At 42.6% G+C, this 26,183-nt stretch overlaps 2 protein-coding genes and 1 long non-coding RNA gene across 3 annotated transcripts; 2 read left to right on the plus strand and 1 right to left on the minus strand.

The window, feature by feature from the left end:
* Nucleotides 1–14,118: 14,118 nt before the first annotated feature.
* On the minus strand, nucleotides 14,119–15,528 carry LOC130734919 (uncharacterized). The gene has a single exon (XM_057587212.1). It carries the CDS (start codon nucleotides 15,526–15,528, stop codon nucleotides 14,119–14,121), a length of 1,410 nt encoding a protein of 469 aa, XP_057443195.1.
* Nucleotides 15,529–18,270: 2,742 nt separating this feature from the next.
* On the plus strand, nucleotides 18,271–20,220 carry LOC130734935 (uncharacterized). The gene has a single exon (XM_057587213.1). It carries the CDS (start codon nucleotides 18,271–18,273, stop codon nucleotides 20,218–20,220), a length of 1,950 nt encoding a protein of 649 aa, XP_057443196.1.
* Nucleotides 20,221–22,721: 2,501 nt separating this feature from the next.
* LOC130731829 (uncharacterized) lies at nucleotides 22,722–25,096 on the plus strand. Its single transcript, XR_009016837.1, has 3 exons — nucleotides 22,722–23,437; nucleotides 23,989–24,022; nucleotides 24,699–25,096. It is a non-coding gene; the product is annotated as an uncharacterized LOC130731829 (long non-coding RNA).
* The last annotated feature ends 1,087 nt before the right edge of the window (nucleotides 25,097–26,183 follow it).

Consider the following 26,183-nt stretch of genomic DNA (forward strand, 5'->3'; position numbering starts at 1 on the left):
AGTTAAAACTTACCACAAGTTTCTCAGAAGGGTGAGTCTTCTCAACACAGTCTTCCCCTTCAGCAACGACCTCATAAACGCCTTGAGTAATCGACATAGTGGGTGAGGCTTTACTTGTGGTTGAGCCACCAATCTCCTTGGACTTCCTCTAACCAGTCGAAGAGGCGGGAGTGGCTTTCCTCTTTTGACTCTGCGCCAAATGAAAGAATATAAGCCAAAGTAGACAAAGGAAGATAAGCAAAACCTAAGTAAAAAACCTTGGTGACAACAAGCTTTTCAGAAAAATCAACCTCATCATCATCATCATCCACTTCGGTAGGGGAAGCTTGTGAGACTTGGAGAACTCGAGGAGGCTGCTGAGAAATAGCCACAACTGCAAGAGCAAAGCAAAAGTCAAGTGACCGATGGTTTAACTCAGACCAAGTCGAAATTCTCACCTTGACCACTATGCGTATTTCAGCGATATGTGGTTGATGATTTCGACCGGCACGTAATATGGAAAATTCTCCATGTAATATCTGGACCAGGTCACTCATTTTCGAGGAGGCAATGCCTCGTTATATATATTTCTAATGCTAACATGATCAACCCAATTGGGAAGAAAGGGCGGGAAGGCCAAAGCAAACCTACAGGTAGGCAAAGATGGAAACGTAAAGCCAGTTTTTCGAATAACAAAAGAAAGACCGGACTCGTCAAGAGGGAGGACCAGTCGCGATTTTTTGGCCTTAGATTCCCATTTTTGCCTAAGAACCCGGGCTGCATTGGCAACAGTTTCTCGAAGTCGAGGACCCGGAAGATATACCACACCAAAGAATTTTTTGAAAGCGTTGATTTCAGCCAGGTGCATACCTTTGGTCTTCTTCGAGGTTTGTGTCTGCAAAAGAAAAGCAGTAGTCATATGTTGGATGCAATCCACAAGAGGCAATGCAATCTGAGTCCAGTACCCAGACCACCACTTCTTGAAAGCTTTAGTAGTATAATATGAAGCGGTATAAGGGAAAGGACTGAGGTTAAGTAGTTTCTTGTTGTAAAACGTGACAGTTTTATCAAAGGCATGAGCCTTAGTGATGACACCAGGATAAAGGATGAAGCTCTTGTCAAACAAAGTGTTGGGCAAAGCCTGGCTCAACCCAAACTGTCGAGAAACCAACTGAGGGTTGTAGCCACACAAAGAGTAATCACTGCTGGCAAAGCCTACAGTCAGAACTCGAGGAGAAAGAAGAGTCTGCCAAAGAGAAATGTGGTGATCCTTAGGTGGCTCAGGGTCTTCGATATTAGGGTAAGAGTGCTTCAACCAAGAAGGGCCATAGACTGGCTTGCTGTAAGGAGAAAAGCTAGAATGGTAGTGTTCCAACTCACAGAACATAGCAAAATATTTCCTGAAGTCCGACTCGAAATTGTCTATATCATGGAGGGGAGTCAGCGTCTCAAGCCGGTGTGCGTCAATCCTCGTCCTGAAGGTAGTAGGGGCGTCCTTTCGAGGTAATAAGTAAAAGCCAAATACAGAATTTAGACAAAGTTGAAGCAGCCACAAAGGGCCGGCCGCATTCAAAGATGAGACCTTGGGATCTCGAAGATCTGCTACAAATTCATTCAAGAGTTGGTAGAGGTTGCCAAGGAAAAGTCTAGCCATAGCAATATTTCGACCCCGGTGAAGCAAATTGGCGAGAGGCAGAATTCTCAGGGACTTGGTGCAGAAGACATAGGCAGAAAGCCAATACAACAAGAAAGCGACGTATTCAGCATCAGATACGTCGCCACTAGAGGCGCCATGCTTTTCGACAAATCGACTAAAGGCCATGTTGGCAGTCGGAATCGAAATTGGATTGGATGGCTCGGGAGAAGAGTGATAGTCGTCACCCATTGGCCACAAACCAGTTATGGCAGCCACATTGAGGAGAGTTGGGGTGATCATGCCAAAAGGGACATGAAAGCAATTAGTGGACCTCTCCTAGAAATAGAATGAGCTAAGTAACATAGCTGGGTTGTACGAGATAGACGATCTCGACAATTGAATCAAATCGAAAATTCCTGCTTTCTTCCACTGCCGCCCCCTTTGGGCTTCCCGATCAAGCCATTTGAGGTAGGCTCCATCATTCGCAGTTGGGCTAGGAGGAGCAGAATGAAAGCTCTTCGAGGATCAGGGAAGAAGGGCATGTGGTAAGAAGGTCGAAAAGCTAGGATAAGTTCATTACCTCGAGTACTAGGGTGGAAAGACTCATGCCCATCAGGCAAGCTGTCAGGTTTACCCCGTTTTGCTTCTTTCAAAGGGTCTAAAATGGCGCGAAAAGTACCATTAACAGTAAAAAGGATGAGTACCTGGGATTTCCAGATAGCCCTCTTTTCCTCCTCATTTGGTGGCTCTAGAATGGGCACGCGTTTGGCCTCGTCCATCTTGAGCTCAGAAGCTAATGGAACGAAATCACCAGAGTTAGAAGCCATGGAAAACACTCAGGAAGAGGTTGAAGGAAGGAGAAGATGCAGGAAGCTCAAGGAATTTTAAGAAGAAAAGTCAGGTTCTGGTGCACGTAAAGCTTGAAATGAGCAGTAATGGAGTATTTAAAGGCCCAGGAAGAGACGGATTTGAAGCCACATTGTACAATAGTGAATAAATTTTGAGGTCCAACGGTTATTTTAATAGTAAATTCTCATCACCCACGTTTTATGAGAAAGTGTAATCATGGCCCTAGTAAAAAAGGCTAAACCTGGAAGTATAGCAGTCAGAGTGACAAAGCTGTCGATTGGACCAAGAAATGAGTGGCTGAGATCGCCAGACGATTGAATTTCCAAATTTAAAATAATATTCAGGCTCAAAAAATGCTTGGTTTCTCCAAGGTATGGTAGTAAAAAACCAACATTTTTTGGGGGCATCTGTTAACCCAAAATTTGGCTTAAGGTTTGTCGACACTGAATAAGCTGTAGAGGGATTATCGACACATGCCGAGAATTGGTTAAGGAAGAGCCAGAAAAACACAACTTAAAGTGAACAAGTTAAGTTGATCGCAAAATTCGACAAACACTATACTGGAAGCGGTTACGGGAAAAACGGGCAGTGATGAGCACGTGCAGATACCCACGACGCAAGAGAAACGGTTATGAGCGTGTGCTTCCACCCACGAAGTAGGCTACCCACGATGCAGGCAAACGGTTAAGGTGCATGCACGTACGCACTACGCAAGAAGCTTCTGGAGCAAGTAAGAGATCGTGGGGGATCAAGCCCACTAACCCATTCAGCAGATGAAGAAACCGCCATGGACATGTGAGGCAATGTAGCACTATAAATAGGTGAAGATCAGTCAGAAGAGGGGGTTCCCAACTCAACTCCAAAAACTCACTAGAAAGCTCACATGTCCGCATCAAAGAGACTCCAAGAGCCTAACATGATGATGAAGGAGTATGTTGCAGAACCGGCCATTTACAATTCTTGCATTTAACGCTTTCAAGCTCGTTCTTTTGTTCAAGTTTCCTTTCAATTTTCTGTCGATTTCTTGTTTGATGTAATTTCCTTTTGCTTTCAATTCGCGTTTTCTGTACTTTGTCCTTTGTTTAATGAAATCAAGTCTCCAGTTCCCATAAGTTCTTTGTTTTACTTACAAGTTAACTGTCTACTAGTGTTTGTCGAAAAACACCCTTTGCACACAGTACTTTGGCAAGACGTTTTCCCAAAAGAAGCCCATACTTTTAAACTTATTCCAGTCGAATTTGGAGGATGTTTGTTTATCAAATATCACCGTAAACAGATAGTGTTCAGCCAAAAGAGGAACTGTTGTCGTCGGGGGACTAGCCAAGAAGCTCATACGACTGGAACCAGTAGCACCATCCTTCGTGAGAAGATCAGCCACAGCGTTACCTCATGGAGAATGTGCTCAAACCTCACTTGCCAATCCCTCCCCACCAGCTCCTGAATCATGTCAAGCACCGCAACATACACGTGAAACTGTCCACCACCACGCTGCAAGAGGGACAAGGCATGCTGAGAATCCGAGAAGACAACCACATGACGAAGACCATGCTCCCAGCAGAGACGTAACCCATAGAAAATAGCCAGAAGCTCCTCTCTAAGAATTTCAGAGATTGCAACAAAGAGTGTAAGACCAAGATTTGGTTCTGTTGTACAACTCTAGGTTTTGATGAACAATTTTGGTACTCTAACGTTTGTCTTTTTAAGTGCTTGACAAACAGGTTCTGACTCTGACTAAAAGCCATATTCATCAAAAGTCAAAGAACAAAGAGTGATCCAATATCCGCTTCTATACACACTACGTTATGTTTGAACGGTAGAAAATGCTTCTGAAGTTCTGAAGAAGAAAGCTCTGATGGGGTTCAAAAGACCATGTGCTAAAGACTCTGAAGACTAGAAGTTCTGAGAGAACGGTTAAAGACTCTGACTGTAACGCCCTGAATTTCGGGTGTCACTTTAGTAACCTATTAAAGTAAATATGCAATATTTTCCAAAAGAATGGATAAATACGAGTATATTTTTTTTCTTTTCGAAGTATTTCCAAAACATGTCATGCATACTCCTAACTGTAAATAAATTTACATTAAACCTTGAACAAGGCGAGTATCTGCAACCCCAAATATAAATTTCTAAACTCATTATGCAAGCTTAAACCAATAACGGTAAGCTCTCTAACCCAAGGCTCTAGCCCTACACCCGACTCTATTCTTCGAGTCATCCACAGTTCTTCAAGTTCTTCTCTCCGACTCGTACGAAGGTCAAGCTCCATCGAATATTCTCCATCGCCTAATAGCGTTAAGCGCCCAAACAACAAGTAGCAAATAGAAAGGGTTAACTCCATACAACTACCACATATAAAAGAGAAAAGCATGTTATTCAAATCTAATACATGCCATGGTAAGTAAGCTACCAATTTAATTCAGAATATATGACACTGTATATCTACCAACATGAAATCAAATCATATATCAGCATATCAGCAAAATCAAAGATATGGTTTTAACTCAGATATCAACAACTTAACAACATATATTTACTCGGATATCCACAACTTAACACCCTAGGTTTAAATCAGATAACAATAAAATCAACAATATAACATCAAATCAGATATCAACAACCTCAACAATATAACATTAAATCAGATATCGATAACCCCAACAATACAACATCAAATCAGATATCAACAACTTCAACAATATAACCTCAAATCAGATATCCACAACCTTAACAATATAAATCAAATCAAATCAAATCCAATATATAAGTGCCCTGTAGTACAACTACGTGTCACTACCAAGACGTGTCAAATCAAAGGCGCCTCGCAAGACGGGACAATCACCTAGAACGAAAACCATTGATCTGCCACTTAATATTCCACGAAGGCCCCACCACAATATGCCACACAGGCCCCATAATATGCCACCCAGGCTCCACAATATGCCACTGTTGGTAAATCCGCAAGTGTACGAATCCACCCGGTTTTAAATATCGAACCACAGGGATTGTGAGTGACTAAATTCAGCTTGAGCTTTGAGTATGAAGGTTGGTTTTATTGAATAAGAGATATGTTGAAGTAGTAATAAGGAAAAAGGAAAATAAAAAGACAATTCAGAAAATAACATGCTTTGGGTTCTTGTTCAACTAGTCAATTCAAGTACATCATTCTAAGCACATGTTCTCATGGATCTCTCCTTGATGATATAGCCTAGTTACTCACTTATTGATTCCTCACATAAGCAATTCTCTCATACTAAAAGCTAAGCCCAATTCCTTGTGTACTTAGTCATTCATATGAGGTTTTAGATCATGCAAATTCAGGCCATCAAACCCCAACCCTTCCTCTATTCCTAGTAGCAAGTATAGAAGGGGTAATCCCAAATCGGTTCCCTAATCTATAACAAACTTCTGTTCTGATTATAGAATAGTATAAAGCAAGCATGCATACAAGCTTAGATTGAAATTCAGAAAATGGGATTCAAGGGAAGAAGAAGAACATGTGGGAAAGAACTTAAGATTATAACTTGAACATGAAAAGTCTTACATGAAAACCAAAGCATAAGAAGAGAGATTAGCCAAGCATGGCAAGAGCCATGCTTGGCTAAGAACCTGAATTACAAGCTTGGAAGCCCTCTCTCACTCTCCTAGATGATCCTCTACCTCTGAATTTTACAAAGTATCAAAAGATTACAAAAGAAAATGACTAAAATCCTATTTATAGGCAAAATTCCCGAGTCTGGGCTGTTCTGGGCGCTCAGGCGCCAATTCAGAGCGCCTGAGCGCCAATTGCATGCCCAAAACATGCTTTCTGGAGCTAATTGGCGCCTAGGCGCCCATTCCCAGCGCCTAGGCAGCTTAAGCTCGCCTGAAAATGACTTTTTGGCTTCTGAAACTCCTCTTTTCAATCCTCTTTAAGTTCTCCATCAATTCCATGCTTCTTGGCCTTCTTTCTCCTTCAGTTTCTGCTCTCCAAACCTAACCAACAAGTCAAGGAAGATTCTAGAAGCTCCAAGATCTCATTAGCACAAAAGGTCCTTCATAAAACAAAAGAAAATCATGCAAGTCCTAAACTTAACTTAAAATGCAAGAAAACTCCCTATAAAACTACAAAATTACCAAAACAAAACAAAGACTCAAGAAAAGATAAAAATGCATGAGAATGCATGAAACACTACATGAGACACAAGAAAAAGACTCAAAACCTACAAGGAAAAACCCTAAAAACATCATATAAACCCGGGTCATCAGCCACACAGGCTCCACAATATGTCACACATGCTCCACAATATCAACCAAACAATAACGTCTCGCAAGACGAGACAGTCATGTGAAAACATCCACTCCACTGCCACTAAGTAACGCCTCGAAAGACGGGATAGTCATGTGAAAATATCCACTCCACTACCACCTGAGCAAGTCAAAACATCTCATCCAACTCAGTAGTCACTCAAACAACAATCTCAAATTCATTAATCAAATCAGGATAATCACATGTTATTCATAATCACAACATTCGCACAAACACATCAAACTCTATTGAGCGATGAAACAATAATTCAGTGCTATAAAACATAATCATGTCATATCCACTAGAAAGTAGTAATGACGGAAACCAGTAATGACGGAAACCAGTAAACGGTCGAAGCTTCTCAGAAATCGAAGACACACGTCTCAATAAGTTCACTCGGCCGAAGCCTCCAGAAAACATTTTCCCAGTTCAGCACAATAATCATAATCCAATGTCAATCAATATAAACATCTTCATCTCAAACGCAGGTAGTGCGATAAAAGCAGGCAAGACTCAAAGACGCGCTAAAACTGAGTTACCCTTACCTTAGCCAATTTCTCCATCCAAGCTCAACATCCTAGTCCAATCCAAAATAAAGCTCCCGAACTCAGCAAGTTCCTCGGGCGTCCTCCTCAGTTGTGAAACCTCACCGCTTGCTCCAAAGCCTCTTTCCTCAGCTCAACTCGTTCCAAACCTTAAGCAAAGTATCATTGCTTAGTCTCTAAGAAACAATACAACTAATAACATTAACAAAACCCAAAAAGAAGCTTTCGAAGCTTTAGAGTTCGACATTTAGGCACGAATGGACAATAAGACATGTTTTCGCTAAAATGCGCATAACTCGAGCTACAAAACTCGGAATGACACGAAACCAAAGCCAAAATTTCCACAATAGAGAGGGCTACGCTATGGCTCAGGCCATACAAACCCAAAAATTATTTTTGGACACAGTACAATTCCAACAAGTTTCGGCCCCTTCCAAAAATAGGGTTTCCCGAACTTTTTCTTCGATCTAATTTAATTCCTAGGTATTCTTAGGCGATATCTAGGCCAGAGAAACTCTCAGAAAAATTATCGGGTCAAAAACTAGAACAGGGGTATTTTGGTCAGTGTTTTTAACTCGGAAATTCAAAATTGGAATTTCGAAAAATAAATTTGATAAGCTTGATCCTAACGACATTTATAACAACTAATCCTACTGGCGCTAAGCTCAGTCGAGAGTTTTCGAACCAAAAAGCAAGGCTTTCTCATAAAAATGGGTATTTCTACAGAATTTGATCTCTGCGGAGATTCGGCGAGATTCAGCGGAAAACAACTAGATATTCATGCTCTTGGGCATGCAGGGAATAAGTTTAGCCAGAAAAATCAAGTTATTTGGACACTTTTACAAAAAACTCAAAACTTTGAGCACAGAAAGACATAGAGAAAAGCGACAGAATTTACGATCAGAGGTAAGGAATAACATCAGTACTTCGAGGCCTACGTATAGCAACTGACTGTGTGACGATCAGAGGTAAGCTCAAAGTGTTTCAAAATCTCTCATTGTTTTATTCAAAGTTATATTATTCATCATTACTTAGAAAACATATATGAAGGTAGAAGATTAGTATATAAAATTGACAATTTATAGGACAATGATGTTTAGTACGGTAACTTAAATAGACGAAATGCAAGAACGTGTTAAGTGGCTGAAACAAAACTGATGTTTTATTATTTGTCCGGCTTTTCCTCTGAAAATGACATGTGTGTTGTCCATATGTTTCTTGCATGTGTGATTCGTGACATTTATGATTACTCTAATTTACTAGTGCAATAACCCGTGTGTTGCACGAAATTTTATGTTAGATTTTTTTAATTAATAAATTAGTTTTCATATATATATATATATAACTAGTCTTATACCCGTGCCTTGCACGGGGGAATTTATTCTTGATTAATGTTTATTTTTTAAATTTGTTGAACAAATTTTTTAATATTTATTTAGTAAATACAGTTTTCTTCTTTGTTTTTTTAAATTCTTTTTAAAGAATATTAGGTGTTATTTTGTTGGTTTAGTGTATAGGTTTAATGTACCAAAAGATCGGCAATTGTTCTGTGGTTGTTTCATAGCAATTTGTTTGTGGGTGAATACCACATATATATTACTCTGCACGAAAATTTTCAAACAGACAGCGATTTATTGAAAAATTGACAACCGTGGTAAATATATGAAATATTAAAAAGTGTCAAAATGATTCAAATTGACCACCGAGGTCAATATACCCAAAAAAGTAAAAATTCTCAATGCGGATAAAGGAATACAAAGCAAAGTTTAGCACAAAGGATATTTATGCGTAAGCAACATTAAGGGAATGGTACAACATCTTCTCCACCTTGATCTTCTTCATCATATGTGCACTTGTAAATTTGCTTTGAATTTAGAAATTATTTCTTGGTCCATGATGCAAATTTTTAGGACATTAAATGCTGATTTAAACCTCTTTCCGAGTCTATCCTTCCCTTCGACCTTGAAAAGTGTTCTGTGCTAGAACATAGAGAGGGAAGGTAATACCCAAAGTGTGAGGAAAGTGATGTGAATGCCTAGAGATAGAAACTCTAACCGCTTAGAAAGAGAAAATATAGTTGAATTTCAATGCTATTATTTCTTAAATGAACTAAAAGTCCCTTGCAATTGGTGTTCCCCTCCTATTTATAGAGATTGAGTTGGGCTTTGGCGCCTCTATCATATCCAAATGGGCCAGTTGGGCCTCGGGAAAGGAGGCCCAAGGCCCCGCCCAAGGTATGGTCTCCTGGGCGAGGGACCCTGGGGTCTTGCCCAGTCCACAAGACACCGAGCTCGAAGCATGAGAGCTAAGTGTGTCTTTAAGCAAGAAACAAGGCGAGAGCCCCAAGGATGCCGACTAAAACTTAAAAACTTAAAATCTAGAAGTGAAAAACGATGGCCAACATGGCCTGGTAAATAAAGCCTTTTGCAATCGACACTTTGGACCTTCAGTTGCGCCCCCTTCTTCCGAGCGAACCCAGTCCACAGGCAAGCTTGTGGTGATGGCTACTAGTCCGCCCAACTCGGCATAGTTATGCTCGCGCCCTAAATCGCGACGTTTTGTCACGTGTTGCATCCTTTCCACACGTCGCGCCTTGAAGCGATGTTTGGATCAGTAAATCCACAGAATCTCAACCGCCACCTTTGAAATGTTTTCTCAAATCATGTCAACATCTTGTCAATTTTAAATTTGAACCAACCAGCTTCAACCGTCACAACACAACTTTCCACTTAATGCGCTGCCCCTGCTCTCCGAAATCCACGTTACACCTTTTGTGTGAAGGCCCCACCTTTACCATGATGATTTACCATGATGAGGCACGACTTCCCAATCTTTATCACACCCAACCCTTGAGTTCTTTCCCCTCACATCATTCATAATCTTCTATTAATTTCTCCCATATTTGCTCCTGACTCCCGCTTCGATCTCCTTTGCTGATCTCACGAATCCCAACTTCGGCTCTTGCTCCTCTTCTCACAGTTCCCTTCCTGGTTAGTTTTCATCCTTTCCTTCTCCCCTTTCTCTCTTTTCTTTCTTTGATATCTTCAATAGGGGCCTTGTCCTCCATTGAGAAGATCAAAGCCCACCGCTTGGCGACCTTCGCCACTCTGCCCTCCCCTATTTCAGAAGCCCCTGATCAAGGAGTTGTTGATCAACCATCGGAACTGTCAACCAGCAAATTCGTCTCTGACCTTGCTCGTAAGGCCGGTGGGCTCTGCCATTCTTCGTTATTAGAGGGCCTTCTCCGAACCACCGGATGTCGGGGACAGGACCGGCCCTGGCAGCATCGTGGGCTTAATGACCCCAAATATTCCCATTTTTTATTTGTTTATGAATATCTGTTTCTTGATCTGAACATTAAACTTCCTTTCTCCTCCTTTCTTACTCAAATGTTGTGCGATATGAATGTTTCTCCTTGTTAACTCCATCCCCGCTCCTGGGCCTATATGCGGTGTTTTGAGATTCTTTGCCATAGCGTTGACGTAGCGCCTTCTGCTACCTTTTTTCCTTCTTCTTTGAAGTAGATTCTCAAACTCGAGGTTCTCGCGACTGGGTCACTCTGGTGCCCCGGCCAGGACGAGAACGATTTGCCCCTTATCAAGTGGGCCCGGAATCTTATTTGGCTCGCCGGTATTTCAGGGTCATCGTCCACCCCGCTTACCCCTCATCATTTATACAGAAGGACGGGAAAGCTCTTTTCTCTCTTTACTGGACGTTGTCCCCCATATCCTTATCCGGCTTCCCAAAGAAAGCTTCGCCGTTGAGGTCTTATCTCGACTTCCACTTTTTAGTTGTATTGAACTGCTTGATGTCCCCCCAGGATCCAAATTGCTTCCCCGACTAGGTCCTTTTTCTTATTCCTTTGTCGCACCCCTCTTTTTATATGTCCTTCATCTCTAACGACTGCTCTCTCTTTTTTTTTTTCAGGAAAAATGAATTTATCTTCCGACGAACTGCTGAAGGCTTTCCTTTCCGAGGGCGTCAAAACTCTTCCCTCCGCTCATACTGGGGAGAAGAGACAAAGCTCGCCGTCGGACGACGGTGTTTCCAAGAAGAAAAAATTGGACGAGCTGAAACCACCTTTCGTTTCTTCAACTGTCCCTGGCGAGGAGGGCACTGCCTCCGGCTCTCCCGCCCCGGTTGGTGCGGGTGATCCTTCTAAACCTATTCACCAGGGCGGGGCGAACATTGCCCAGGTTGAGGGCCTTTCTCGCCCCCCAGGGTCACCGACGGCCCAGTCCTCGCCAACTTTCGTTCATCTCTCAACTTCTGCCTCTTACTTGCCAACTCCTACTTCTCCCAAGGCTGTTGGCGGGGAAAAAGACCCCCCCTGAATCACCCACATAACCCCTATGGCGAATCAAGCTTCGACCCTTCTCCTTCCTGCTTTCTCATCCCTTCCTCGAGAAACTGAGGGAAATGCCCAACCAGAACCCGCAAGATGTTGCCCAAGAAGCTGGGTCCAACCTCCTCCGAGCCGGCTGTCTGTTCGCCCAAGTGGCTTGGGAAGCACGTCCCCTTACCGGGATTGCTGGACTCCAGCAGGAGGTGGAGAAACTGCGCTCGTCCAACCACCAAATCAATGAAACTTGCTCCAAGTTGTCCAAGCAGTTGGCCTCGGAAACGGAGAAGACGGCGAAGTTGCAAAAGAAACTCGCTGAGGTGAAGCTTGCGAAAGCTGCGGCAGACAAGAAAGAGGAACAACTTGAAAGCCAAATTGAAGAGCTCCGTAAAACTCTTGGTGCCCAGGAGGCTACCCTTACTTCTCAGAAGGGAGACCTTTTGACTAAGAATGAGGAAATCGCCAAGTTGCGCCAAGACTTGGCGGACAGAGGTAAAGCTCTTGCCGACGCTCGTTTTGATTTGGAGTCGAAACGCAAGCTCTTGGCCGAGAAAGACGCCCAGGCCCTCGCCTTGGAGGAGAAGATAAGGGGCGAAGCTGCTCACGCGGTGGCCAATGAGCGTATCCGTGGCTTCCTGATCGCCAAGGCCCAAGTCAAACATCTCCATCCTAACATCAACCTTGGTCCCTTGGGAGTTTTTAAGAAGATTACACCCGCCGGGCTGGAGGGTGTCGAAGATCCACCGGGAGTCGCTAATGTTGACCTTGGAGACGCTGTGGAGCAAAAATAAAGAGACAGATAAAACAATGTTTACTTCTTATTTTAATATTGGATTATTGTAATGTTAGTACTCTTTTGCTTTACTCGTCGTGTTTTTTGTTTAAGCCAGCTATTTTAGTTTTCACTATATTATTTCTTTCACACATTTTAGTGCTTTTCGATTTCCTCTCTCGCATCCTCTATAGTTTCTTTATTTTTGAACATTGATGGTGTGCTGGGTTCAACTAGGACTCGTCAGATCAGGTGTGGCCCCGCCAGCCTTATTAGGCGGGGACTTACAATTGCTAAGTGCCCAATGGCCATATGGGTTTACCCGAGACTTTTGAGCCTAGTTGAAAAATGCTCGCCCATATTTCTGGGAGATTACTGGGATAAGAAGCTTATCCGTACACATCGTCGACGAGTGACGGCGAGCTGCGTCGGCTTCTCCGGAGCAATCCCCAGACATCAAGGTCATGTTAGAATTGCCACCTTCATGAAATTTTTCCCACCGAGCTCTCGCCGCAATTCAATGTGATTGAAATTGCTGGATACAATTTTTGTATTTTCAATCAGACGTGATAGTCAACAAACTCTCGAGATGGAGAACAAGAACGTGTCTTTGTTTTTACCATTTTTTGGAGCTTTTGGCCAAAAACTTCCTCGGGTAAGTACAAAAGAATGTTTATTTGTCCCGTCTTTAACTTCGCAGCCTAGGCGCACTGCATGTCTCTGCATCAGATCCATCTCCTTCTCTCCCTATCAGCTGTAATAGTACTTTAGTTTCGCTGTGTTCCAGGATCGTGGCACCCGTTTCCCATCCAAGCTTTCCGGGTGATAGACTCCCCTTCCCAAAGCTTTTAAGATCCTGTAGGGCCCTTCCCAGATTGGGCTCAGTTTATTTCCGGTGACTCCTGTTCGCTTTTTAAGCACCAAATCCCCTACCTGCATCTCCCTTGTTTTTACCTTTGTGTTATACATGGCCGCAGCTCGCTGCTTCATCGCAGCCTCCCTGAGGCCGGCCTCGTTGTGTGTCTCCGACAACAAGTCTAGTTCTACTGCCATGTTTGAAGAATTTTCGCCCTCGAACTTCGGTTCCGTTCGCCACGAACTGTTGTCTATCTCTACGGGGAGCATGGCGTCCGCTCCATAAGTCATTCTGAACGGAGTTTCCCCTGTAGTTGAGTGATGCGTTGTGTTATACGACCAAATTACAATTGGAAGTTCGTCTAACTAAGCCCCCTTGGCCTCCGAGAGTCAGCATTTCAAACCTCGTAGGATGACTTTGTTCGTCGATTCTGCCTGCCCATTTGTCTGCGGATGTTCCACCGAAGAAAATATCCTCTGAATGCCCATCTCTTCGCAAAACTCCTTGGTTTGATTACTTGCGAACTGCGTCCCATTATCCGAGACGATCGTTCTTGGTACTCCGAACCGGCAGACGATTCTCTTCCAGTAAAAACTTATGATTTTGGCCGCCGTAATGCTCGCCAGAGGCTCAGCTTCCACCCATTTGGTGAAGTAGTCCACCGCCACAAGGATGAACTTCATTAGCCACCTAGCAAAGGGGAAGGGCCCGACGAGGTCGACTCCGCACATGGCGAAGGGCCATGGGGAACTGATTGTGACTAATTGCTTCGGCGGAGCTCTAGGTAGGTCTGCAAATACTTGGCACTTCTCGCATTTCCTCACGAACTCTGCACAGTCCTTCCTTATCGTAGGCTAATAGAAACCCGCTCTGAGGACTTTGCACGCCAGCGACCTTCCTCCAATGTGGCTTGCACAAACTCCCTCATGAACCTCCGTCATAACAACCTCGTATTTCTCAGGTGGAAGACATCTTAGGAGGGGTGAACTAAATCCCCGCCGAAAGAGTATCCCGTCGAGTAGCGTGTAGTGCACCGCCTCCCTCCTTTGCGCCTTTGAGTATTTTACCACGTCACTTGGTTCTCCCGCCAGAATATCGATGATGGGGTTCATCCAAGTTTCATGGCGATCAACCGAAGCCACCAAATCCTCCTCTATGCTGGGATTGGCGAGCGTCTCTTGAATCACACTCCGGTTGTTGCCAGGCTTCCTAGTGCTTGCTAGCTTCGCTAGGGCGTCCGCCCTTTGGTTTTGTGCCCTCGGCACGAACTCAACTACCACCTGTTGCAAACGACCGATGAGCAGCCGCACGCGCTCCACATACTTTATCAAGGCCGGCTCCTTTACTTGAAACTCCCCATTGACTTGGCTTGCCACTAGCAGCGAGTCCGTTCTTACCAGCAGACTGTCGATTTGCACCTCAATTGCCAGTTTTAAGCCCGCAATAAGAGCCTCGTATTCTGCTTGGTTATTGCTGGTTTTGAACTGGAACCTGAGGGACTGTTCCAACACCAACTCCCCGGGCCCCTGCAAAGTGACCCCAGCCCCGCTTCCGTTGTCGTTCGACGACCCATCGACAAACAATATCCATTGCGTGCTCACATTTTCCCCTTTTTCTGGCGTCAATTCCACCACAAAATCCGCTAAGGTCTGTGCACCGACCTTCCCCCTTTTCTCTCCATCTACCTCCTGAAGGATCACCGAGCTTATTGCGTGATCACCGACAGAGAAGTACAAATGCAAAGGAAGGCCTTGGACAAGTTTCGAAAGGACTAGTGGGGCGGACAACATCTCCTTGAGGCGGGTGAAGGCCTCCTCGCACTCTGAATTCAACTCAAATGCCGCATTCTTCTTGAGGAATTTGAAGAATGGGGCTGACTTGTCGCCCGAGTGAGGGAGAAAACGGGATAAGGTCGCGATCCGCCCGGTTAGTCTCTGCACCTCCTTCACATTGCTTGGGCTTTTCATCTCCTGGATTGCCTTACACTTATCTGGATTAATTTTGATTCCTCTGGATGTAATCATGAAGCCTAAAAACTTCCCGCCCCGTATGCCGAAAGAACATTTTTCCGGATTAAGCCTCATGTTATGCTTCCGAATCCTACCGAAGGCCTCCATCAAATCCTTATGATGGTTCGATCCGAAAACCGATTTAACGATCATATCGTCAACGTATACCTCCATGTTCCTTCCTACCAGTCCTTGAAACACCCTATCCATCAACCGCTGATACGTCGCCCCCGCATTCTTTAATCCGAAAGGCATAGTCTGGTAACAGTAGTTTACCCTTGCGATCATAAAAGCTGTTTTGTCTTCGTCCGATGGATGCATCTTGATTTGGTGATATCCTGAATAAGCATCCATTAAACTCAGAAGTTCATTCCCCGAAGCTTAGTCTACCAGCTTATCTATGCTCGGCAAGGGATAGAAATCCTTTGGGCATGCCTTGTTCAAGTCTGTATAATCCACACACATTCGCCACTTCCCGTTCGCCTTCTTGACCATCACCACATTTGCCAACCAGGTAGGGTACTTTATTTCCCCTATGAAGTCCGCTGCTAGTAACTTGTTTACCTCTTGCTGGATAGCCTTCTCTTTTTCGTTTCCCATTCTCCGGCGAGTTTGGATTATAGGCTTAGCCCGTGGATTCAATGTCAGCCTGTGGCAGATAAAGTTTGGGTCTATACCTGGCATGTCCTTGTGACTCCAGGCGAAAAGATCTAAATTGTCGCCTAACAACTTTGATAGCCTTTGTTCTTGGTCCTCACTTAGCTTCGTTCCTATCTTGAGTATCTTCTCACCGAACTTCAGCTCTTTGGTTTCTTCTATTGGTGTGGGCCTGTTAACACGTCCCTCGCCCCTCGGGTCCAAACTTTCTTCTGGCGTCTCAACTTCGCTGCAACGGTGCCCGACTGAAGCGCTCTTCTTCCCATACCGAAAGGCATAGTCTGGTAAAAGTAGCATTCCCTTGCGATCCTTTGATCCACAACAATTCCCCCAATATGCCCATTCGACAGCGGATACTTCACCGCCAGGTGGGCTGTTGAGATCACGGCGCACAAACGGTTTAAGGTGTTTCGCCCGATGATCATGTTGTATGACCCCTCCGTCTCAAGGATTAGATATTTAACGCTGAGCGTCCTAGCGTTCACTTCCTCGCCAAACGTGGTGTCAAGGTTGAGGGCGCCCTTTACCCATACTTGCTCGCGAATCCCACCAGAGTTCCCTCATAAGGAGCGAGGTTTCCCTCATTCACACCAAGCCGAGCAAACGCTCCGCCGTAAATGATGTCCGTCGAAATTCCCTGCTCTAGAAGCACTCGCTGCACGGTGAGCTGATTAACACGGAGGGAGATCATGATCGGGTCATCTAAATGCGGCTTTATTCCGAAGAAATCAGCAGACGAAAACGTGATATCTGGATGTTGAAAACCAAAAGGAATCTCTATAACTGCATTCACCGCTCTAACGTATCACTTTCGTGCTGCACTAGTGGTCCTTCCTCCACCGAAACCTCCAGCAATCGTGCCAACTTTTTTGGCCATCGAAAACACATTGCCCCGCGTCATGGCTGATTTCCCTGCCACAATCAGCTTTACCACCGCGCGCTGTAGAGCTCGACACTTTCCAGTATCGTGTCCTGAGATTCGGTGATAGGCACACCATTCTGATTCTACCTGTCCTTGAGAGAAAGGAGACTTTAGTCGTTGTATGGAATCTCTGTAGTGTTGTCTGTATGAGGCATCAAGCTTCGGCGCTGTGTCTGTTATGCTCGTTTCTGCATCATGTCGTTCTAGGCGACTAATGACGTCGCGAATCAGCCATCGCCAACCCGCTCCATCACTCGGTTCTTGAGATTGAAGTTGCACACCTCCTTTGTCCCTCGAGAAGGAAGCCAAAGACCTTGCTTGCTCATCGTGTCGTTGCAGTGGATCGTGTGCTCGCTCCAACCTCTCTCCACGTGATAGTCGATGCTCCGCCATTGAGCTCCACTTGTTTATCTAGGTGCACCAACGAAAGATCTTTGAAACTAAGAATCAAGGAATCTCTCCTCCCAATCACCGTCCACGAAGAAATCTTCAGAAAATCGCTCAGAAAAACGAGTTTCACTCTTCTGAATCACGATCCACGTAGTCCGAAAATAGAAATCTACCGCTCCCCGCAGACGGCGCCAAATGTTTCGTGCTAGATCATAGAGAGGGAAGGTAGTACCCAAAGTGTGAGGAAAGTGATGTGAATGCTTAGAGAGAGAAACTCTAACCGCTTAGAGAGAGAAAATATAACTGAATTTCAATGCTATTATTTCTCAAATGAGCTAAAAGTCCCTTACAATTGGTATTCCCCTCCTATTTATAGAGGTGGAGTTGTGCTTTGGCGCCTCTATCCTATCCAAATGGGTCAGTTCGGCCTCGGGAAAGGAGGCCCAAGGTCATGGCGCGTCCCCCGCCCAAGGTCTGGTCTCCTGGGGTCTCGCCCGGTCCAAAAAGAAATTCCTTGTGCACTAAATCAACAATTTCTTTTGGTGGGTGTTCCATGCAGTCGTTCTAGAATTTATTTAAAATAAAATGAAATAAATTAATATATTATGAATTACATTTTCAATGTAAAAGTGCTTAATTTGAATTGTATATGTTTACCTTTTCCATTTCATCCAAAATTTCGTTGCTTTTTTTTTGAGGAGAAAACAACCATCACTATCAAAAATTGTTAAAGTTGCATATCCAGTATTATCAGCAACATTTATCAACAACTTGTACCTTAGGTAAACATCAATAATTAAACTAAATGTATTGTTTATTGAACAAAATAATTTATTTATTCAAAGTGGAGTTTACCGTATGGTAGGAGTGATGTGCTTGTTACACTTTGGACAAAAATATAGTGCTCCATCAGAGTATGCTGCTTTGTGACATTTGCAATCATGATAATACTGTAACGACCTAATTTTTTTCCCTCAACAAGAAATAATAGGACCCAGGCTAAACCAAGGATGATCCAAGCTAACCTGATGACTTGGATAGAGTTTAAAAGAGTATTTCTGGAGAAATACTTCCCTGAAGACGTCAAGGCCCGAAAGGAAGTTGAATTTTTGGAGCTGAAACAGGGAAATATGACTATTGGGCAATATGCAGCTAAATTCGAGGAACTGGCTCAATTTCATCCCTCGTACCGCGATGCTGCAAATGAAAACTCCAAATGTATTAAGTTTGAAAACGGATTGAGGCCAGACATCAAAGCTGCCATTGGGTACCAGCAGATTCGAAATTTTTATACGTTGGTAGACAAATGCCGCATATTCGAGAATGACGACAAACAGAGAAAGGAGTACCTTAAAACCCTCGGCCCTCAGAAGAACTTTCGAGGAGGAATTGATAAAAAGAAACCATTCCAGAAAGCCTTCCGATCGCAAAGTTCTTCTTCTAGTGAGAAAAACAAAATCCTGAGATACCAGCCGCAAAATCCTCCCCGATGTTATAATTGTGGAGGAAACCATTACCGGTATGAATTTTCTCACACCCAAGCCGTATGTTACCGGTGCAAACAGCCAGGGCATGTCAGTATAAATTGCCCAAATCCTAAAGTGGAGTCTTCCAACAATGAACGTGGAGGAGCTGGCAATCGCAACAACAACAATAACAACAAAGGGAAGAAGGAGAACAACAAGGCGCCTGCCCGAGGACGCGTCTTCACTCTGACTGGAGCAGACCTAGAACCAACCGAAGATCTGATTCAAGGTACATGTTTTATGAATGGCATTCCTTTAGTTGTTTTGTATGATTCTGGTGCTACCCATTCTTTCATTGCTGTTAATCTCGTGAAACGATTGCGTTTGGCCACGCAATCCTTAGTTCGTAAACTCATAGTATCAACCCCTACTGGAGATACTGTGAGTACTACCTTCCTTTGTAAAGACTGTCCACTTGTAATTCAGGACAGAAATTTTGTGGTAAGCCTTGTTTGCTTACCACTGTCCCAAATCGACATAATCATGGGAATGGATTGGCTTTCGGCCAATCATGTCCTTCTGGATTGCCATCGTAAAATTATAATCTTCGGATCAGATCCCCCACATGATGGCAGATTTATTTCTGCTAACAACGTTAACACCTCGGTAAAGCAAGGCGAACAAGTCTATATGTTATTGTGCTCACTGAAAGGAGAGGCGGAACATCCGACGCAGCGCATACCTGTTGTGGAGGAGTTTCCGGATGTATTCCCTGATGACATTCCCGGATTACCTCCAGAGAGGGAAGTAGAGTTCGCTATTGACTTGATTCCTGGTACAGGGCCGATATCCATAACACCCTATAGGATGTCCCCTCTAGAGTTAGCTGAAGTAAAGAGGCAAATCGAGGAGTTGCTAGAAAAGCAATTTATCCGCCCCAGTGTGTCACCATGGGGTGCACCGGTGTTGTTAGTAAAGAAGAAAGACGACAGTATGAGGATGTGTGTTGATTACCGTCAACTAAACAAGGTGACAATAAAGAATCGGTATCCTCTCCCTAGGATAGATGACCTCCTAGATCAGTTGCAAGGAGCCTCGGTGTTCTCGAAGATCGATTTAAGGTCGGGATATCATCAAATTCGTGTAAAGGCGGAAGATATTCAGAAGACTGCCTTTCGCACACGATATGGTCATTATGAGTATTTAGTCATGCCTTTTGGAGTGACTAATGCTCCGGCCATATTCATGGACTACATGAATCGAATCTTCCACCCGTTCTTGGGCAAGTTTGTCATTGTTTTTATCGATGACATACTTGTATATTCGAAAACAAAGGAGGAGCACGTGGAGCATCTCAGGGCTGTTCTTCAAATATTGAAGGAAAAGCAACTGTATGACAAGTTATCTAAGTGTGAATTTTGGCTGGATCGAGTTAATTTTCTTGGGCATGTGGTCATTGCTGAGGGAATCTCTGTTGATCCCTCTAAAGTTGAAGCGGTGTTAAAGTGGTAAAGGCCCAAGACCGTTACAGAAATTAGGAGCTTCCTTGGTCTTGCTGGCTATTATCGAAAGTTCATCGAAGGATTTTCAAAACTGGCTTTGCCTTTGACTCGGCTTACTCGCAAAGGAGAACCTTTCGTGTGGACTACAAAATGCGAAGAAAGTTTTCAACAGTTAAAGACCAAGCTGACGACAGCCCCAGTGTTAACTATCCCTGATCCTAAACAAGACTTTGAAGTGTACTGTGACGCTTCTAAGCAGGGTCTGGGATGCGTGCTAATGCAACAAGGAAAAGTTGTGGCGTATGCTTCACGACAACTCCGACCTCATGAAGAAAACTACCCCACTCATGACTTGGAATTGGCAGCTATTGTGTTTGCCCTGAAGTTATGGCGACATTACTTGTATGGAGCCAAGTTCGTGGTATACAGTGACCATAAGAGTTTAAAATTTCTATTTAGCCAAAAGGAGATGAATATGAGACAACGAAGGTGGATGGATTTCTTGCAGGATTATGATTTTGACCTGCAATATTATCCTGGGAAAGCTAATTTGGTAGCTGATGCTTTGAGTCGCAAATCTCTTCACGTTTCAGCTATGATGATCAAGGAGCTGGAACTAATCGAAGAGTTCAGTAATCTGAATCTGGCGGTAGAAACTACCCCCACCAATTTAAAACTGGGAATGTTAAAAATTTCCAATGATTTTCTGGAGCAAATAAAGGGGGCACAACAAAATGATGAGTATCTCCAAAAACGAAAAGAGGCTGGCGCTGAGATTAGAGAAGATGCCGCAGGAATTTTGCGACTCAACAACAGAATCTGTGTACCCAATGATGCAACTTTAAGAAGGTTGATCTTGGATGAAGCACACAAGAGTAATCTGAGCATTCATCCAGGAACCAATAAGATGTACGCAGATCTAAAGAAAATGTTTTGGTGGCGAGGAATGAAGAAGGATGTGGCAAAATATGTAGTGGCTTGCCTGGTGTGCCAAAAAGCAAAAATTGAGCATCAGAAGCTTGCTGGGATGATACAACCCCTAGAGATTCCGGTATGGAAGTGGGATGCTATAGCCATGGATTTTGTATCCGGATTACCAAGAACTTCTTCTGGATACGACGCTATATGGGTAATTGTGGATCGATTGACAAAGTCAGCACACTTTTTACCCATCAAAGTTACCCATTCTCTGGAGAAGTTAACCCAGTTATATATAAAAGAAATAGTAAGATTACATGGAATCCCAACAACTATTGTCTCAGATCGAGATCCCAGATTCCTATCAAGATTCAGGGGAAGTTTACATCAAGCTTTGGGAACTCAACTACGACTAAGCTCCGCTTATCATCCTCAAACTGATGGTCAGTCGGAAAGAACCATTCAGACTCTCGAGGATTTGCTGCGAGCTTGTGTACTAGAATACAAAGGGAGTTGGGATCAATACCTTCCTTTGATTGAATTCACTTATAATAACAGCTTTCACTCCAGTATCGGAATGGCACCGTATGAGGCGTTATACGGAAGAAAGTGTCGAACACCACTATGCTGGTTCGATGATGGAGACAAGCTGATGTTGGGACCGGAAGTGGTGCAAAGGATGACAGAGATAGTAAGAGACATACGAGAAAAGATGAGGACGTCTCAAGATCGACAAAAGAGTTATTACGATCAAAGAAGGAAACCTCTGGAATTCCAAGAAGGAGACCATGTTTTCTTAAAGGTAAACCCAACCACAGGAGTAGGTCGAGTATTGAAAGCCAAGAAGCTTACTCCAAAATTTATTGGGCCTTATCAAATTATAAAAAGGGTTGGCCCAGTCGCATATCAGATCGCCTTGCCACCAGTACTATCAAATCTTCATAACGTATTCCGCGTCTCTCAACTACGGAAATATGTACCTGACCCTTCTCATGTACTGGAACCGGAGACCATTCAGCTGAAGGATAATTTAACCTTTAGTGTGCCTCCAGTACAAATAGTGGACCGACGAATCAAACAACTCAGAGGAAAGGAAATTCCATTGGTCAAAGTAGCTTGGGGAACGGGTATGGAGGAAGAGGCCACTTGGGAATTGGAGGATCAAATGAAGAAAAGTCATCCGTTTCTCTTCAACTAGGTATGAAATTTCGAGGACGAAATTTTCTTTCTAGTGGGGGAGAAATGTAACGACCTAATTTTTTTCCCTCAACAAGAAATAATAGGAGTATTTTAATTAATTAGTATTATTATTATTATTATTATTATTATTATTATAAATAAATAACTAAATAAAATAAAAATCAAAATCAAGTTCTAGAAAATTCAAAGGATAAGGATGAGAATAAAAAAAATTTTCAGGAAGGACTAAACTGCAAACTGACCTAACTCTTAAGGACCAAAGTTAATAACCGACCTATTCTATAGGGATCTAACTGTAACATCAGAAATAGTTTTAATTCAAATTCAGGTCCCTGGCTTTGTCTATAAATACCACCACCGAGTTCAAGTTCAAACCAACTCAAACCAGAACAACCCAAGCCTCCAAATCCTTGCTAAACCTTCCTCTCAGCCTCCTAAAGCCTTCCCTAACCTCTTCTCCGCCCAACAACCACCACAAAACACCCATTAACGTTTTAAAAATATCACAGTTTCGGTCACATTCAATTTTAGCAGACTAGAGAGAATTGTCATCGAAACACTTTACCATTAGCTTCCTTAAGTCCATTAGAGTGTGAAACAACCAAGAACCAAGCTCCAATTGCCCTGAGATAGCCCAACCGAGCTCAAGAAATTCTGAAACTTTGAGCTCTCGGTTCTCCCTCAAATCTCCATCAATTTTGTCGAACCAAGAGTCTATTTTGCTTAGAATTTCACCAGGAAGCTATTCGTGCAAGAATTTTGAAGTTTGGAGGTCTAGATTTCATTCTGCCATTGTTGCTGAGCTCCTCACCGGAAAAGCTTCACGGTGCTCATCGTTCTGGCCAAAACAGAGACCTTTTCAGCTACCCACCTATACCATTGAGTTACTGGGAGTGAGAGGAAGCTTTTCCAATCGGTTTCCACCCTTAACTCCACCCTTCCGCCGGAGCGCCGCCGCCAGCCACCGTCTTCTCCGGCGAGCTCACCGGAAAACTGCTCAGAACTTGGATTTTCTTGCATAGTTCGAATCCTTGTCTTCCATAGGTTCCATATACATATCTGGTTCGGAAAAATTAACTTGGTTTGATAGGGTTTCAAGAGGAAAGAAGGTATGCAACTTCCCGGCCTTATAACTCACTATTCTTAATGATTCAATGCAAAGTAAGAGTTGATTATGATTCATGGGATTAAAATGAACATTTAGAAAGAAACCGAATGAATTTTGGAGGTCTAGAACAAAAGTTATGAAATTTTTAAGTTTAAGCTAAAATAGTTAATTTTATTCTTATTTAATTGGTTAAGTCGCTTGAATTTAAAGGTGGCTCTGCCGCCGCATAAATATAAAGGTGGCTCTGCCGCCGTATAAATATAAAGGCTGGCTCTGCCGCCACACACATATAAAGGCCGGCACTGCCGCCTCATTTAAAAACTAATGGTCGGCTCTGTCGCCTTATCAAAAATACATAGTCAGCTATGCCGCCTTATTTAAAGTTATATAATGATGGTCGGCCTTGCCGCCTAATTATTTAATTTCTTACAAAATAAAAACGAATATTTGTTAAAAAAAGAATTAAATATTTAAATTATGAAGAATAACATGGAATTTTATAACTTTAAGATGAAAAATTGACTAAAATGCCTTACGATATTATTATTGCAGATAATTATTAAATGGAGGATTTTTCCGAAGAAAGGTAAGGGGGGGAGAATGCTCAACTCATGAGGGAGTGTAGTGTAAATAAATAGGTGTTGGACCTCCCTTGGGTCCCTATTTGTTTTATTGAAATATTGTAAACAGGATTTATTTCTGGGAATTGATTCGATAGGAGCCTCCGAATCTTTTCTTAAACATTTTTTTACGAGGCATCCCGATTTTTAAAGAAAATATTATTTGATCAATTCTCAGAATATTTCCACGAGATTTCTAACGGCTTGCAGGTACTCTATGAAAAGGAAAGGTCAGTGGCCCCAACTGGACAGTCAAGGCCAGGCTGTGCCATTGGGTAACGCTGTGAGATCTAAGGGATACCTTTATGGTTGCGGTCCTTGGGGTGTGATTAGGTGGGACCTACCAACAGGTTGGAGATGAGGTTTGTCCCATCCGGAACCTAATCACACTGCAGGCCCCCTGATGATCGTCCCAACCGAGCGGCTTCTCGGTGACTTTCCTGGAGAATGTTGGGCCCACATCCTCGTCTAGAGACCGAAACTATTTCTAATTAGATTTTTTTTAATGATTTATTTGATTATGCTATTACTTTTCACTTGATTTACTTGCTTATTTATTTTACACTATTCCTCTTGCTCGAGTGTGTTGGATTGCTTCTCACCCCTCTTGTTTTGGTTGGTTGTTCTAATTGAACAACTTAGGGACGGAGACCGAGGAAAAAGAACTAGAATGAAAAAGTGACCAAGGCAGGAAGAGCTGTAAATAGTTGTGAATATACGAGAGGGTTCGAGTAGAATAAAGACCAGCCGATGGGAGAAGACGTGTGCGACTGGACTCGTACTCTATCAGACTGTAAAATAAGTATGAAAGCAGTAGGTTTTTTGTAATTAAGTTTGTCAAAGTAATCGGGAAAGATTCAGAGGAGTCCATGCGAGACTCTGGGACGTCTTGTCTAAGGAAAGGAATTGCTTTTAATGACGCTTAGCGCGGCTAACTTTCCTGGAGACGTTCTCAGACTATCAATTGGACAACGATGAATTCTGACCCAAAGGTCTTGTACTTTTTTCAAAGTTCATCAATAAAAGTGTTGTTTTCTGAAGATATTCTTATTTTATAGTTTAGGTAGGGTGTGAGTTTGGTCGTCACAAATACCAATTATTTGTGCTCACAATTTTCTCAATCACATCATACACAATGATATTGTGCGGTGTAGTAATGAATAGTTGATTTAGAATTTTGTTGTAGTAACAACTATTTGTAATATTAATAATGATAATAACATATGTATATTTAATACATTTAAATGCACCTACCTAATGACATGTTTTTTTTAAGTATGTATTATAGTAGCATTTGTTGCTATTATTTAGCTAAAATTCTATGGGTAAAAAAACATTAAAAATGTTTACTGGTAAAAAAAAATTCAGAAAAGTACTGGAATTTTGTACTTAATGTTGTTATCATTTAATAAAAATATCAGGATAAATACGCAATTTACTCTACCAATTTTATTGTTTAAAAAAAAGGTAATACAGAAGTTAATGTTTTTATAAAATTATTATTAATATATGTATATAAAAATTGTCAATTAGCAAATCTTCATTATTTTTCCCTTAAATAGGAGAGGAATATAGCATTTTTTTAATTGATTAACATTTAATGTATTTAAAAACCAATAAATGTAAAAAAAAACGTTTTCCCTTTAATAATCGCAAAAAAAAATACGTTTTGAAAATACGTTTTGTTTTTTTAAAATTTATATTTTATAAATACAACTAAAATTATTTAAGGACTTAAGTGAGAAAAACATACTGATCTGCACCCAACCAAATTTCCAATGTTTGTGTGGGGAAATAGTTTTAGCATCTTCTTCAGTAACTTTGAAGCTTTCAAGCAAGACATTCATAACTTGAGTAGGAACTGCGTCACACTCAAATAACCTGTAAATAAAGATTAATTGTTGGAATTGTCATTAATAGTTGTTGAAACGATTATTCAATATCTTGCAAGGACAAACCTGTCTCTGTAGCATTGCGCTTCATCAATGTTAGGATTGAACATGACTTTTGGTCTCGCGGTAAAGTAAAAAAAAAGCTATAAGTAGGCTCGCTATTGGGAGCTATACGAGCTGTTTGCCTTTATACGGCTTCGCTAGCGCTCCTATGAAGTGAAATGGTGGGCCGCTT

Source organism: Lotus japonicus, chromosome 1, assembly GCF_012489685.1.
Source record: "Lotus japonicus ecotype B-129 chromosome 1, LjGifu_v1.2".
NCBI lineage: Eukaryota > Viridiplantae > Streptophyta > Magnoliopsida > Fabales > Fabaceae > Lotus > Lotus japonicus.

Bases quoted from the DNA above. Each gene is read 5' to 3' on its own strand.
- LOC130734919 (XM_057587212.1), bottom strand. From the start codon at position 15,528: ATGCCTTTCGGATTAAAGAATGCGGGGGCGACGTATCAGCGGTTGATG.
- LOC130734935 (XM_057587213.1), top strand. From the start codon at position 18,271: ATGACTTGGATAGAGTTTAAAAGAGTATTTCTGGAGAAATACTTCCCT.